We start from the raw sequence: 15,436 nt of genomic DNA on the forward strand, positions 1-15,436 counted from the left end.
TATTCCCTCTGGTGCTGGAGAGTGTGGGTGGAGAAGAAGAAGAAATAAATGAAGGTAGTGAGGTGACTGAACTCCACTTAAAGACAAGAAAACCCCAAAGTCTCCACTGTAATCAAAACAAACTGGTCCCAGGCAGAAAGTCAAGAAAAACCACTGGGTCTGATGGTGGCACTGGCCACGATGGTTCTGCTGTTGCTATGGTTACAGTTGTGATTTCTGGTCCCAAAACACAGGGTGGTGATCCTGGCAAACAGGTGAAATCACAGCACGGGTGTTTGTGTGCATGTGTGTGTGACTGATGGCGCTGCCCTGCAACTCTGAAGCAGCACACCATCACACACACTCACACACTGGCTAATGAAAAGATGGAGGAATACTCTGTCACCAGCATCTCCTTCACACACTGACACGCACTCACACACACCAGCCAATCACCTCATTGCTAAACACAGACATGGAGGCATGTAAACTGAGGTGCGTTTGATTTACGCTTACAGACACTCACAGAGAAGTGGACATGTCACTGAGCGCTTAGAGATAAATCAGTTCAGCTGCTTCCAGCACGGCACCAGAACACCTCTCCATCACACACCTGATGTCTGTGGCGTCTGACCTTTGACCTCCCTGCCAAAAGCTACTTGGTGACTAGAGTAAATACTTGTCTTTGTTTCGTCAAATGTTTTTTATTCAAATTACAGACCATATATACAGTCCATCGCCCCCTGGTGACTGGTTACAGTATAGGTAATAAGCTCTGCCCCTCCACGTCACCAGACGGGACATGAACCAAAATTCAAAACATCAAATACATTTTTGCCAGAGGTGATTTCTGTCATTGTTTTTGCTCAACACATCAGTGATGAACATAAAAGACAGCCCTAAAATGAAGATACTAGTTTTTCCTCCTCATGTTGCATAATAACATCTCTTCGTTCTCCGTGACTGCAGTTAACTAAGGAGGTAGCAGCGATCTAGCCTCGTCGCTCCTCTGTAAGCTGCCTTATGTTGACCTGAGCACTCACTTAAGAGAAATGTTGGCTATCTATTAATGCTGACACACACTGCTCTTTGGTATTTTACTTTAGATGACTGGACACTGCAGCTACTGCTAGAATATCACAATTTGTTTTTAATCTGAGGGTTTTAAGAAGTGTTTCTTTCTCCTGTAAAGACTAACACAAGATAACTTATACTTTTACTAAAAAAGTGCAGACAAGTATCTATGTTTAACAGAGATGAACTGGTCTCCTACTGACCACATCTTCTAGGAAAGATGACACAAAGCTGTTCAAAGCTGTACATTTTGTATCACAAGAGACAAAATGTGTAGCCACAGTGCTACATAAAGAATATTTCTCCTGCAGTACTTCAGTTAAAATATAAAATATCTCTATGAACATGATACAATTCAGACTGTAATAATACAATCTGTCAGAGCCTGTACTGTGAGTACTTGTACTTCATCACCAGACTGATTACAAAGATTAATTTCATTTTTTTTTTTATTTGACAAAAGGCCAACATGCTGCTCTGTGGACAACCTGAATAGACCACACACACACACACACACACACGTCATGTAGCACCCCATGTCCATTGTATTCGCTTACTGTAGCTGTGAATATACAGGCTCACGGTCAGGGCTGTTACATAACCGAACCCCACAGCGGGACAAGGCCTGCTGACAAAACTTGTGAAGTTTAGTTGGTTTTGGTTTTAGTTCCCTTAGACCAGAGGGAAAAAACTGCCCTTTCCAGACATGCACTGCAACCCTGACATCAACCAGACATCACCTGGATGAGCTGTGTGGTGTATGTATATTCAAATTTAACCCATAACAGATTCAAGCTCAGCCTTACAAATAAAATCAACATTTTCTTCAGGAAGAATAAGACAAGTCTGAATGTACGACTGTGAGAAAACCCAGCTCTGCTGACTCTAACGTCTGTCCAGATTTGGATGGTGAAATTATTCGAGGAAGTGGAGAAGGCGTCACTTTTAAGGGTCTTTCTGCGAGCTGCCTGAACAGAGAAATAACAGCTAATTAAACTGTCAGCACTCGCAGCTCTGTGCTCCCTGGGAGAGCGGATTAAAGCAGCAGCAGATCTGTCCGCCCTGACTCAGCTTCCACACAGAGATGCTGCGTGAAGCCACCGAGCCGCCACACTCGGGAACGTCTGCTCAGGTGACACTGCTGGCTGAACTGGACCGGGCCAGGAGAGATCATAGCAATCCAGCGCTCCAGACTAACATCTCGTACTGGTGGCACCAGGACCAGATCTGGCAGCACCACAAAATAAAGAATATATTATCTGCAAACTGTGCTAAATGACTGTGCATATACAGTAGGTGATGAAATTCAGGGACTTTCATCATATGGTTCACAATGAATGGAAACAATCCACTTCTGGGACCAGTCTCCTCTTTTGATGTAGTTCCTTTACTGCTGACGAACAATAACGTTAACCATGACAAATCAACAGGGCTGTGGCCCTGTGCACATGCCCTGTAGCGCCCATGGTAGCAGCACTGCTAACGTTAGCTCGGCTACAGCACAGCTAGCCACACAGTGGCTCTCTCACAAGGACAGAAACCTGCTCGTAGTGTCTGTCAGAGCTCCACCCGACTCCCTGTCACTGCAGCGGAGAAACAAAGTCAAACAACAGCTTCTGACGGCTGTGAGCTCTGGCTCTGTCCGTGCTACCCTGACCAGTGGTCGCTCTTCCCTGTTACCTTTGACCCTAAGCGTCACACATTACGCAATCACAAGGACAGGTCTGCCGCTCCTTCATGTTGCATGTTTTAGATATGCTGGCGGAGAGGCTTCAAGCAGAAGGTGAGGGTGTTGCCACCGGTGGCCAGAGGGGGAATACCTACTTAAAGTGGTCCAGAGACACCAGCACCAAGCTATTACCAGCTGAGACATTTATCCACTGGGTGAGGAGGGCACGTGAGCCGCCAGGCTTGTCTAGTAGATCGCTTAGCTTTTGCTGTGCCATAATAAGTCCTTTCTGTGTATTCGTCTTCCCTTGTGTTTTAAGAACTGTAACAATTAGGAAAATTAGACCAATAATTAAATGAAAACCTTTGTTTGAAACCATTTTTGCAAACCATGCATGTTGAAAACAAGGTACACAGAGTAGAAATGAAGATCTGAGACAGAGAGGAAAGACGCCTGCACTCTGTCGAGTGTTTTCTCCTCATGGTTCTGCTTGATGCAACAGCAATGAACTATGATCGAGTACAGTTAAGCATCATCTACCTGGCCAACAAACATTGCAAGACACTCATCACACCTCCTGTATCGACACAACTAGTCTGGGCGATACTGAATATGAACTACAGCAGGTGCAAGGTGAAAACGCAGGTGCTGTTCCTGAGCTCCTAGAAAGGCGTCTCTGTTCCCAGAACAGTTCTGCTGGACAAAAACAGCAACCGATGCTGTGATGGTGAGCGCTGATCAATACTCTGGACTGTGTGATTCTTTGAAAGGTGCTGAAAAACAGGCCTTTTATATCTGACAGGATGTGACATCGATGTTTGCGTCTTTCATGGGAGTTAATGGCCATGAAAACACACATCAGAAACACAAAGGAAATGAATGCAAAGGATTATACGGCTCAGGAGGGTTTTTAAGCTCTACAATAAAAGCTATAGAGCTGCTCTCAGGTTTCATATGGCGCCTTTACTGCACAAAGGTTGAAGATAATAAGCAGGATGCTGGTTCCAGCCTGCAGGACTGATGTCAGAGCAGAGAGCCACAGCGCGGCCTCGTCCATCAAACAGCAGCTCGTGTTGTCTCAGCGCCCGGCACAGGAAAGGTCAGGCCTGCTGCTCAGACACTGAACAAACAGCACCGCACCGTGTGGGGCTTTTCAGCCGCACAGACACACACACTCTGAGGGGAATCCAAGAACACACATTACCACTTACATACAAACTAACCCAGTGTGAGTTCAGACATCCCTGGACACACGTAGACAGACACACACACACTCGCACAGTTGTAACACATACGAGGCAGGCAGTGCAGTGCTGGAACACCTGTCGTCAAGCTGCAGCCGTGGTGTTGACACAGCCGCACCGACAATCACTGTGCACCTGTCCCTGGTTAAGACTCTAGTCCACCTGAAACCGCACCCAGCAGTGGTGTCAGTGCACACGGGCATGCTCGGATTGTGAGACAATGGGCCCCGGGGCACAGACCTGCACTCACACGCAGCAGTCTGATCTACTTCTCTCCTCTGCTGCCATCCTTCTTTAACCTTTGACCTATCATCTTTATTAGGTTTACAGTACTTTCTGGTCAACTCCAGGTTTTCTACCTTTCTTATTTCTCCATCCACATAATATCACAATGACAAATAATCCTCATTCATCTCGCTATGGGAACGTTCGCGCATTGTTCCACAGATGTTAGCCTTCATGCTAATCTTCTTAGCCGCACCAGAAAACAAAGAGCTAGTCCCCTGTGGTACAAACTGTACTACAAGCGACACCAGACACAAACTGATTCTAATGAGCCGACGGGCTGGAACTGCCAGAGGTGCTGCCTCTGCAGACTTCGTACCAACAGCTTGTTGATGTCTGCAGTTCTTCACATCTGACATCTTGTCAGTGTATTTAAAAAAAACCAATTTCTCCAACTTACAAATACGAGGGTGACCAACGTTTCTGCCCGCTCAGCTTCTCGCAGCATCCATTTAAACCACATGACGTTAATGCAGCATTATGTCCTACCAGCATCCTTCTGCCTCCTGCTGGCCTCGTGTCCGGCTTCCTCGGCCACCTCCCTCATCGTCTTGTCCCCAGCCTCCCCCTCTTACACACCTGCTGCCTTTCAACATTCTTCCCTGGCCACCTGACTTCCTTCCCACCCACCGAGCTCTACCTGCCCTGTTTGACCAAGTGAGTCAGACACAGTTAACAAAAACCAGAGAAAGAAAACAGAGACATTCTTCATCTCCACAGTTGGGGGTCATGACCTATAAACTACAGGACTCTGCAGCTGCCCAGGGACACTTCATTGACTTGGGGGGTGGAGGGTAGAGGGTGGCCTTGATCTAAGATGTAAGTGCGTCACTGTGGGCTGTGTTTTTATACCACATTTATTAACTTATCAAACTTCAGTTTACACTTACTTAATCTACCCGTTTATTTACATGATAAAATGCTGAGGTTAACATGAACGTTTTTATCATAGTGGCATGAATATAATACAGTACTTATGTCATTCTCAGGAATAAGCTGACCGATAGATCGATCAGTGCAGGAATGTGAACAGTATTATTTTAACAGATTAGATAAAAATGATATATGGAATAAAAGTCAGAAGGTAAAACAGTTAACACTGTTTAGTGTTAGTTATTTTTTATCATGCATGTTATTAAGTCTGTTATTTCACAGGGTGTTGACATGACATGCTTGATTTCTGATTAACTGCCTATGAAACCAGCAGCCAGCCGACCACACAGAGCTACATGCTGCCCTGGGACGGAGCCTGTGGCGGTGCAGATCATGTGCATGAAAGCAGGGGATCAGCCAGAAGGTGGGAAGTCAGTGGTCATGAGGAAACCCCAACGGGCACAGCCGCATGTTTGATCTACATCTATCAAACTCATTAAAGGAAAACACCAGGACACATCCAGTGACACACGTTGCCCTCTGGTTACTGCACACACTTCAGGGGCAACATGTACACTATGCTGACGCTGCAGGAATATTATAGAGATGTACTATAAACACACAAAGATGATGTCTTGGAAGATCATACGAGGATTGTTTGATGAGATGCTGTGATATGTGGGTCACTAAAATATAACCGTTTCTCTTCATATGCCCTGTGTGTGCACATAGCTATGCACCAACCTCGGCTGAACCTCACAGATAGAGAACATTAATTTCTCTGAGCAAGTTTAAAGTATTATTACCTGATAATCTCTGTGATTCATGTGACTGTTTTTACCACGTTTGTGTTTCTCGATGGAAAAGCAGATGGTGATCTCAATGAAATATTTCTATGAAGTGAAAATAGCAGGTACAAGAATTATTAATATTAGGAGAATGTTGGTATTGTTTTGTTTTGTAATACAAATACCATAAGAATTATAGATTAAAAATGTCTCATAAAAGTCTAAGCCCTTTAACGTTGCATTAAACTCGGTCTCACACATATTAAAAGAGAAATGACAGGTGCCACTGACGCACGTCGAGTCCCAGAAGAAATATTACAGTTGTTCCAAAGAAGTAAACAGGCCACAGTAGGACAACCAGCAGCGGCCGCGGCCCCAAATGGATGCCCTCTTACATAAACAGACTCGGTTAATTAATGGAAAGGGGTGGAACGGCTCGGCTCGGCACGGTTGATATGGAACGGGTTGCATAGGAACATAGGAAACAGGGTCTCTGGGGGGCCAGCGGCTCACAGCAGGGACGAAGAGGGGGATAAACCGGTGTCGGATTTACTTCAACATGAGTGTTTCCAGGACAACATTGATCCAAAATCTCAGTCTGTGACAAAATGACCAAGAGGAAGGCTGAGATCAGGTGCTGAGAAGAACAGCCTAAATAATCAAATGACCAAATTCCCCCATGGTCTTTTAGGTGTCTCACTGTTGCCATTTAATGGAAGAAAAGTTTTGACACCTTTTAATTCGCCTTTTGTCCATAAATGCGCTAAAACACCGCTGTGCGTGTTATCGGGCCGATGCACGGCGGGTTACAGATGAGCTCACAAGCGAAACAAACAAACATGAAATATTTCTCCATGCCAGAACAGATTCTTTGTGCCGCAGGTGATTTCAGGATCCGCTGGCTCTAAAAGGTCGTAGTTCAGCCCTGAGGAACATGTTTACTCCAAACCTGTAAAAGGTCATTTAAAACACACAGACGCGTGTACTCACATGTGAAACTCCTGCGTTGAAAACTGCGGGTGTGCATGTCCTGCCTGTCACACCATCACCGCTCTGCTGCGTCCCGTTCACAGCCGCCACATCCCACCCGTAGAGGAGGCGCGCGGGGGCCGATCCATTAGTCAAACACAAAAGTTTTTGTAGTAAAATCTCTCTGAAGGAAAAAAGGATGATGAAGGCTGTGTTTTTATTCCAAGGAGAGTGGTGACGATGACGGACAAACGAGGAGAGACGGGAGCGCAGAAATGTCTCTCCAGCAGCGGCGGGGGAGCGGACTGTGGCGCGGACTGTGGCGCGTCCGTGCAGCCGGGGAAGGGGACTGCGCGCCGGGCAGCTTCACCCCGTTTGCTGCACGTCCTCCGGCATCTTCCCAACCTGAGCCGCTTTAATCCTCCGGCTTCACTTTTCTTGTATCCCCCCTAAATCCCAGTAACACACTCCTCGGCCGCAGGAAAGGGGATTTTTAGTTTCTTCTCATCCGTTTCAGGTGTGATGATTAACAACACAGGACTCCGGGAAAAAGTCTCCTTGGCTCCAGTTGTTGCTTTTATTTTTTAATTTCGGAGAAATAATTTCACGGCGAAATAGTTGGAAGTTTACCGTGAGATCGGAGTGTTCTGCTGCGCTTTGGTGCCTCGTAGGTTGGTACGACTGACCAGCCGGACTCCCATCATCCCAGCCGCTTAATCGCCCTGGATGCGGGGGGGAGGGTGTGAGAATGGAGAAAGACAGCTGCATGTGTCGAGCTCTTACTTCACTGTCAGCAGTGTTTCAGGATACCTATGCTGGGTCACCTGGCAGCATTTTTACATTTTAATATGACAATCCTGAAAACTTTTCCGCATTACTTTACAGCTCCGACGATACGTCTTTCCTTTGACCTGGTTTGGTGTCAAGGGATAGAAAGAGATTGTCATGCTGCAGCATGCTGTCATGTTTTAGACGACAGACTTTTTCACACTGTGAATGTTCTTCCTTGTCTCTGTCCTGTTTCAACATGACAAAGCCCCCTCTGCACAAAACCACATCCAATATTCCCAGTGTGTGCTGGTCTGCACACTGCCTTCTATCACAGCCAGCACCGGCTGCGACCCAGACCATCACCAGGTCAAGGGGTGGACCTCACTAATGACCTAGGGTCCAAGTGGGAGGAAACCACCGCAGCCAGGCTCAGCACCTGGCTGAAAGACGGACTTTGCAGCTATCACCTATGACCGAGATGTTTGGGTGTCCATGTAGATTGTGTAAATTATTTTTCTGATAATTACTAAAGTTAAATAAACTGCTCAAAGGACTTTTAAAGCAACGTGATCAAGTCAGTTGTCTCTTCTAAAGACCAAATTCACATCTTTAAACCTGTTAAAATCATTAGAGACAAAGGACAGTCGACGACAGCGGTGATGGTAAAGAAGAAACCAACATTAGAAATGACAGGACGGACCAGTTATTATCCCCAAGTAATAACTCGACCTGGAGACTTGTCCTAAAGCTGAGCACCACAAAACATTTTTATCTTAAGTATGAGCTTATAAACCATATAGCACGTGGCATTTTCAGATTTGATTCTATTGAATTATGTGTGAAAATACGCTTGGTTCAAGCAGTAGCGTCCACTTTCTCCTATCCTCTATCTGTGGTCTTTAGCCAACGTCCCGCCGGTTCCACTCAGTCTACTGTCAAATGTGCGACGTGCTCCCCCTTGTGTTCAGTGTTGTAACTACACCACAGGTCCGGATTTTAGGACGCCCCCTTTTCTCCAGTTCTCTCATGTACTAAGCAGTTCAAGTCCAGTGAGTAACCTTAAATGGTACAAAGCTCAGAAGTACACTCCCAGAGGCAGTTATGGGAATTTCTGACTGGGGAGGCAAGGGTGTTAATGTGCGTGCACAGCGCACACAATTCCTTTATAAGCTTTAACATGAGAGAAGCTGCTGTGGGCCCCGTCCCTGGCCGCGGTGTCTCCTGCTGCTGAGGGTTAGGTGTTAGGGCACATAGCAAAGCCTCAAACTAAAGTGTCAGGTTTGCTCGGCTGCACCTCTTTTCTCACTCCCCTCACTCTGTTTTCACTCCCTTACCCTGATTACGTTTTCCTTTACACCTGCTTCTTACCCCCGGATTACCACCAGCTGCACCTGATTAGTTTCTCCCTATTTAGTCCCTGCTCTTCGTTCACTCCCCTGCCAGTTCTTTCTAGTATTTCTCAGGCCCGTTTGTTCCCCGTCGTTCTTTTTGATTTGAGTGTTAGTGTTTTGTCTCCTTCTCTGCAGCTGCTTAGATCCATTCCCTCCTCACCTCAGTCGCTCCTTCGGACCACGGATCTCCTCCACTCTGATTCATCACCACCCTGCAGGTCGATGCACAGTCTACTACTTACCGTATGTACTCTTTCTGTTCATCTTCAGTACCATCCCACTCGACCAGTCCAGGAGTGAGTCCCAGTGTCCACAGCCCGGTCCTCTTATCTCCACCATTGACTGTGTTACCCTCCGAAGCTCGACACCCGGTCCCCATTACTACTCTACTGTTCATTTCTTGTCACTTATTTAACACTGTAAATAAACTAGCACTGCCTGCATCGAAGTCATCGTCTATTTGTGTGACTCGCTCACTTCTGTGTTCGAGCCATCCTAACATAAAGCCTTCAGGCCTTTTCTCTGTGGGACGTTATCAGTAAGTCAGTTTGATACCTCCACCCGAGTCTCTGCTATTAAAACTACAGGTTAAGAAACAGAAAGGCTGACTCTGCTGTTCACAACACACCAGTAACCAACCGTTTTAGCTCCTGGTTTTCATCAAATCGCTACCTACTCTTACAGAGTACACCGCAAACAAATTACACGTTAATTATTGGCACGTTAAAACTACTTACTGCCCAACAATGTAGGTGAAAGGGCAGGTTAGCTAGCAGGAGTTGATCATTTACGGTAATTAAGTAAAGAAAGTTCACATTCTGAACATGTAGCTACACTTAACACGTTTTACTGTTTAAGCCATTTATTTAAAAACAAATCTTGTCTGTCTCCTGCTGTGTAGGACACATTTCAGTGCTGTAAAAGCAATAATTAGCTAGTTGCTAATTACAAAAAGGGACAAGCCAACACTTAAAGGCACTTTATGGAAATTGTGAAGTTCTAATTTCCAAATGTATTAACACTGTTGTCATGGTTGTTCATACTCACTGCAGTTATACACGATTAGTTGTGTGGCTGCTGGACGCCGGGCCTTCACACTGACACCTTGATGTCCGCCATATTGGACTCGTTGCTAAAGAACTTAACATTGCTACTAACTCTTCACATCACTGTTACACTGGTAACACATCAAGCTAACTGGCTAGCTGTTGGTCAGCTCATATCATCCAAGCAAGGACAGCCACTAGTATTTCACATTAATACTACGTTAGTAACAGACCGCTAGCTAACACTGGCATTTGATGATGGTAATATGTCCAGGGCATGGCTGACAAAGCGTTCCTCATCCAAGACCTCCTGCTGACACTTGTAGGACTATGGTTCGTCTTACCATGCTAACTCTGAGAGACGAGGCAGTCCAAGTAACTTCAAAACAGTGCTGATTTATTCAAAGGATCACAGGTAAAATTAACATTACACGCTCAGGTATCTTGCACCTCCAAACTGCTCACAGGCAGATGTAAGATGAAAGACCCTGAACCACAACAGGCCTATACATTATATCCCCTCGGTTGGGCTAGCCCCATACTACACAGAAACGTCAACCGAGACGTCTCTGTTACCAGCTTTGCAGCTGGTCATAGCAGTAGTCAAAACATGAAGCAAATCAATGTGCATGTGTGTGTGTCTGTTGGTTAAGTGGTGTGTAGCTAAAAACATTCTCACACGACCTCTAGTAACATGTCGTGACTTAAACATAAGAACATATTATGGCTAAGGCTACAGTTATACACGTCATAATAATATTAAACATCCTGTCTGCTGACAGGGTGTTTAATATTAGAGTTGATGACTAATATTAGTTATCCTAATATTAATATTTAATATTAATATTAGTTATCCTATTTTTATCCTATTTTGATCAGGATAACTAATATTAAATGATTACTTAAATTGGGATGATTTGTCTGAATTGATTTAGTCTGCATCACATGAATGCACCACAGAAATGACCCTATTTTAAACACGTGAATCTTCCATTAGCTGTACACAGTGAGGACATGTTTATGATGTACAGACAACATTTTTATTTTTAGCATTAACAGAATTAAGGCATTACACTTTCTCACCCCACATTTATCTCTACTACTGCTGTCAAAAGTAGAATGCCAAAATAAAATCTTAAAATAAGGTTTATATAAGGTTTATATAAGGTTTAACAGCAAGTCATTCTTCATCATACAAAATAAATACATAGAGAATTGTCACACATTCTTTTACAGCCTCAGGCTCTGGCCATCACAGTGAGAACACCTGAACTGCTGACAGTGACTATGTTCACATGCACCCTCATATCCCAGTTAGTTTTCTCCTAGTTTTGAATATCTTTATGACTAGTCTCATTTTCACAGGATTCTAATCTTGCCCAGGCTTCTGATCACCTGTGCAGGTACATCTGGACACAACAGCAGCAGACAGCGGGGCCTACCACAGGTCGGTACTTCCCTCCCCTACCCTTTCACCATGTTGTGCATAAAGAAGAGCCAGTAGTAGGGCCATTAACAAAACCACAACAACAAATGTTGTTTTATCAACCTACTGAGGCACCAAAGTAAAGCTGGCTGAGTATTTATATATTTTAATTGTGTTTTAGTGCAGATCTCAGCTTTAATGTTTCAGGTGAAGATGAAGTTGTAGCTTCAGCAGAGTGTGTTGCCCTGTGTGTGCTGTGTAGCTGCAGCTGGACTACAGCAGGAACCTTGTTTCCCCTAGACTGAATCTCCCAAATAACCGTACATATTTTTAATGAGAGTTCTGTACTGTTACAACTATTTAGAGTCATAACAACTCCTTCAGATCGGTTTGAGCTGGACCTTAGGTTTTATTATTCCAGATACAACAAACATGTGTAATGGTGCTGTGTGACGTGCAGAGGTGTCTGGACCCAGGGTACCGGTGTGCATGAAAACATACGAGTCCATGGTGATTGGTCATGCTGGCTCATCAGATGGCCTCCTGTCTGAGGAACAGACCCAGTTCATCCTGTATAACCGTGTTTCGTGTTTCGGTGCCGGCGGTTCAAACGGTGGAGGGTTTCATTAGTGCCTGCTCACCAAACAGCTGCTTGAAGTGAGCCACATGCTCCTCACAGTGTTCTCCTGGTGAGACAACACACATTCACACCACATGATCAGTTATGACGGATGACAGCATTGATAACTGACACACGGGCTGCCAGCAGACGCATTTATAGACAGTTTGAACAACAAAGACCCATTTCTAAATTGTTAAAAATAAGAAAGTGAAATTTATTTCTTCTGAGATAAATGACCCTGACAGTTTAAGTTCTACCCAGTCTGGAGCAGTCTGAACGCAGGCGACACTATTTTTAAGATGCAGACCACTACGGCAGCGGGCTTGACACTGGGGGTCCAGCCCTGTGTGTCTACATGTAAGTGTCCTCACCGGGATTAAAGCTGGGGCTTCCTCTGAGCCGCTGGTTTCTCTGCTGGAACGACCTGAACACGGTGTAGAACAACATCTGGTCTCCAGTCTGCCGCGCTGCGTCCAGAAACTTCCTGGCTGACACGTTGTCATGTCCGCCTGCCCAGAGGAACCAGGTACATTAGCCACACTGTTAATGTTGATAGCAGGTAGTCACTACGCTTTGGAGGCTCAAACAGTTAACAGCGCCTCTTAGTGACATCTGCTGTAACAGGAAACAGGAAACGGCAACATACCGACACTGCGGATGAATCTGAGTGCGCACAGAACCTGCTGCTTTGACAGCAGAACCTCGACGATCTCGTCGTTGGCCGAGGACAGACGCTGACACACAAACATAAAATCAATCAAAGGAACAGGATTAAAATAATAAATATTATAATGTGAGTGCATTCGATACCTTCAACATGTCCAGCGATAGCTGGTGTGCAGGAGGGTACATACTCTCCAGAGACAGAAGTAAACAAGCCTGAAACCGAGATGAAAAGGAAAAGAGGTGAAATGAAGACAATACCTGGAAAAACAGTCCAAATGGAGAAACGAACACACAATCAGTGCCTAAAGAAGTCACGTGTGAATAGTACAGCTGATTTCTGACCAGGAACGGGATCAGTCAGATTTATGGGAACCACAGTTTAATGCTGGTTTTAATTGTAGGTTAGAGGCGGACTAGTTTCTAATGTAATAAAACCAGATTATGACCTGTATTAGATTAGGGTTAGATGACGTCTATTCAGATCAGATGAACAAATAACAGTCAGACTTGTTTGGGACCTCTTTCAGTACTAGTCCTTGCACTAGAGCTGGAAGGATTAAAGTCAATTAATCAATTAGTCAGTGGAGACAAAAAGAATCTGAACTCAACCTTCATAACTGTAATTATATGTAATAATGTGTTGTAACTGGAATATTTCCATATCAAATGTGCCTGCTTCTTAAATGTGACTATTTGCTGGTTTTCTTCGTCACCCAAACAAATCCAATCAAACTTTATATAGCACCCTTCATACAGGTTAATGCAGTTCAACATGATTTACAGATAAAAGACAATAAGGAACATTAAAAAAAGAGTAATAAAACCTTTTTTTTTTATCTGTCCATAAAATGGAATTAAAAGTAATAAGTACATCAAACAATTGTTAATTTGGGTTTTAGAAAATTGTATTTTGGGCATTTTTTTAAACCACATTCTGACATTTCATAGACAGTAACAGAGAAACAAACTCACCAGCGGTTTGGAGTCGCTGAGGACGTGGTACTGCAGGAACTGGTGCAGCATGTAGAAGAGGTTGTGTTGCACCAGCATCTTTATCAGCAGCTCGTACAGGTAATGCTGTCACACACCGACACATTACGTTAACACACCGATATTCCACCTCTGTACAACTCAGTGGGGACACATGTCCACACTGATGACAGATAGTGTAAATACAGCTAAAGAACCTACAGTGGGTGCTGACCCAGCAGTCAGAAGTCAAGACAAACGAGGTGCCACTTTACCTGCACCGTGACCTGGAACTGGTTCAGGGAGCGGATGTACTCCATCAGCACCGCAATGACAAACTTGTAGGAGACACCCTGCAACATGCACACGCAACAGCCGTCATCTTAAATGATGTTCAACCTCCAAGTGTGTGTTAATGTGTGTGCTTGTGTGCGTACCTTCTTCTCTGTGAAAGACGACAGCACGTGCGTGTACATGTCTGACTGGTCGATGACTGCCTGAGTCCTGACCGGACGCTTCTGAGCGGCGCTGCCTCGACTCGGGCCAGACTCCATCGTCTGCAAACACAACGTACACTGGACATCACCATGGTCATCTGAAGTATACACACATTACACAAACAGGATTAAGCTTTGCCCTTAGTCTCGACTGTAAATGTAGTCGAGTGTCGCTGAGTTTTCTGCTGTTAAACGACACTCTGAAAATATTGTGCCATACACATATAAGAACTAAAAATACTGTTATACTGGTGAAATATTTTTCTAAAATAATGTTTTAGATCCCAAACAAAAACTGTCCCATGCTCTGTAAATAAAATCAGCCACCAAAGCACAGCTCAGGTTTCATATAACCACTCGTCCAGAAAAACACATTAGAAACTGCCATTTTACAGAAGTGAAGCCCTTAAATCATCTTATAATGACCAACAGAGGATAAAATAAACTTCATCTTCTGCCTCAGCCACATGCCATAGCAGTGGCACAGCCCCAGAGAGAGCAGTAAACATATCGGCCTCGCAGTGAAGTTCTGCTCCACACCGACTCGACGCCACACTGCTTCGTACCAGACCTTCTGTCTTTTGTTGTTGGTACCTCAGCACATTAACCTTTTCACTTCTCTGATGGTTTCTCTGTGAGTTTACAGCGTTTACTGTGTAAAGGGTATCTGAGCCAAGTTACACATTTTATACTGACTTCCAAGTTTTTATTTATCGTAATCCTTCTGGCACAGACTCTCTCATACTGCAGGAGCCCGGGACGCTTCATGCACATGGAACATTTGCTCTTTGAGCTGAGGAGGCACGTTGTTGCAAGAACGTCAGCTCTTTGCTGCTCCTGCCTCTTTGCAGGCGTTTTCTCGCTAGTCCCAAGTTGAAGCAGCCGGTCATCACTCACCGCTACATAGCTCTGCTCAGCCTCCAGATATTCTTTGTACACCTGGTTGAGTTTGTCAAAGACGGTCGCCACAACAGGAAGACTTCCCTTCTCGCTGCCCACCAGAACTGAGGAAAACACAGACGATTTAGCTCCACAGCTTTAGTGCAGGACGACAGCATCTGTTTCTACTTGTTTTTGCTGTAAACTGACTATGGTGGCCATCTTTCACTGTTCCACTTGATTTCTGATCTGTATTTTAGTATTCTGACTGGTGTTTGTTTAAATTGA

The 15,436-nt window shown here is 44.7% G+C and overlaps 2 protein-coding genes across 2 annotated transcripts in view; both read right to left on the reverse strand.

The window, feature by feature from the left end:
• Positions 1-7,561, reverse strand: part of LOC109972780 (sodium channel protein type 3 subunit alpha-like) — a 78,219-nt gene extending 70,658 nt beyond the window's left edge. The window contains exon 1 of the mRNA XM_020621910.1: positions 6,903-7,561. The gene's annotated coding sequence lies outside the window, so the exon portion shown is untranslated. The remainder of the gene's footprint in view (positions 1-6,902) is intronic.
• A 4,339-nt stretch (positions 7,562-11,900) lies between these two features.
• Positions 11,901-15,436, reverse strand: part of rmc1 (regulator of MON1-CCZ1) — a 9,958-nt gene continuing 6,422 nt past the window's right edge. Inside the window, exons 14-21 of the mRNA XM_020621874.1 lie at positions 15,167-15,273; positions 14,210-14,329; positions 14,048-14,125; positions 13,776-13,880; positions 12,948-13,016; positions 12,784-12,871; positions 12,509-12,646; positions 11,901-12,201 (exon numbers count right to left, since the gene is read on the reverse strand). Of these exons, the coding sequence (XP_020477530.1) occupies positions 12,122-12,201; positions 12,509-12,646; positions 12,784-12,871; positions 12,948-13,016; positions 13,776-13,880; positions 14,048-14,125; positions 14,210-14,329; positions 15,167-15,273 (785 nt within the window). The 3' untranslated portion in view covers positions 11,901-12,121. The remainder of the gene's footprint in view (positions 12,202-12,508; positions 12,647-12,783; positions 12,872-12,947; positions 13,017-13,775; positions 13,881-14,047; positions 14,126-14,209; positions 14,330-15,166; positions 15,274-15,436) is intronic.

The sequence above is a fragment of the Monopterus albus genome, unplaced genomic scaffold (assembly GCF_001952655.1).
Source record: "Monopterus albus unplaced genomic scaffold, M_albus_1.0 scaffold269.1, whole genome shotgun sequence".
NCBI classification, from domain to species: Eukaryota; Metazoa; Chordata; class Actinopteri; order Synbranchiformes; family Synbranchidae; genus Monopterus; species Monopterus albus.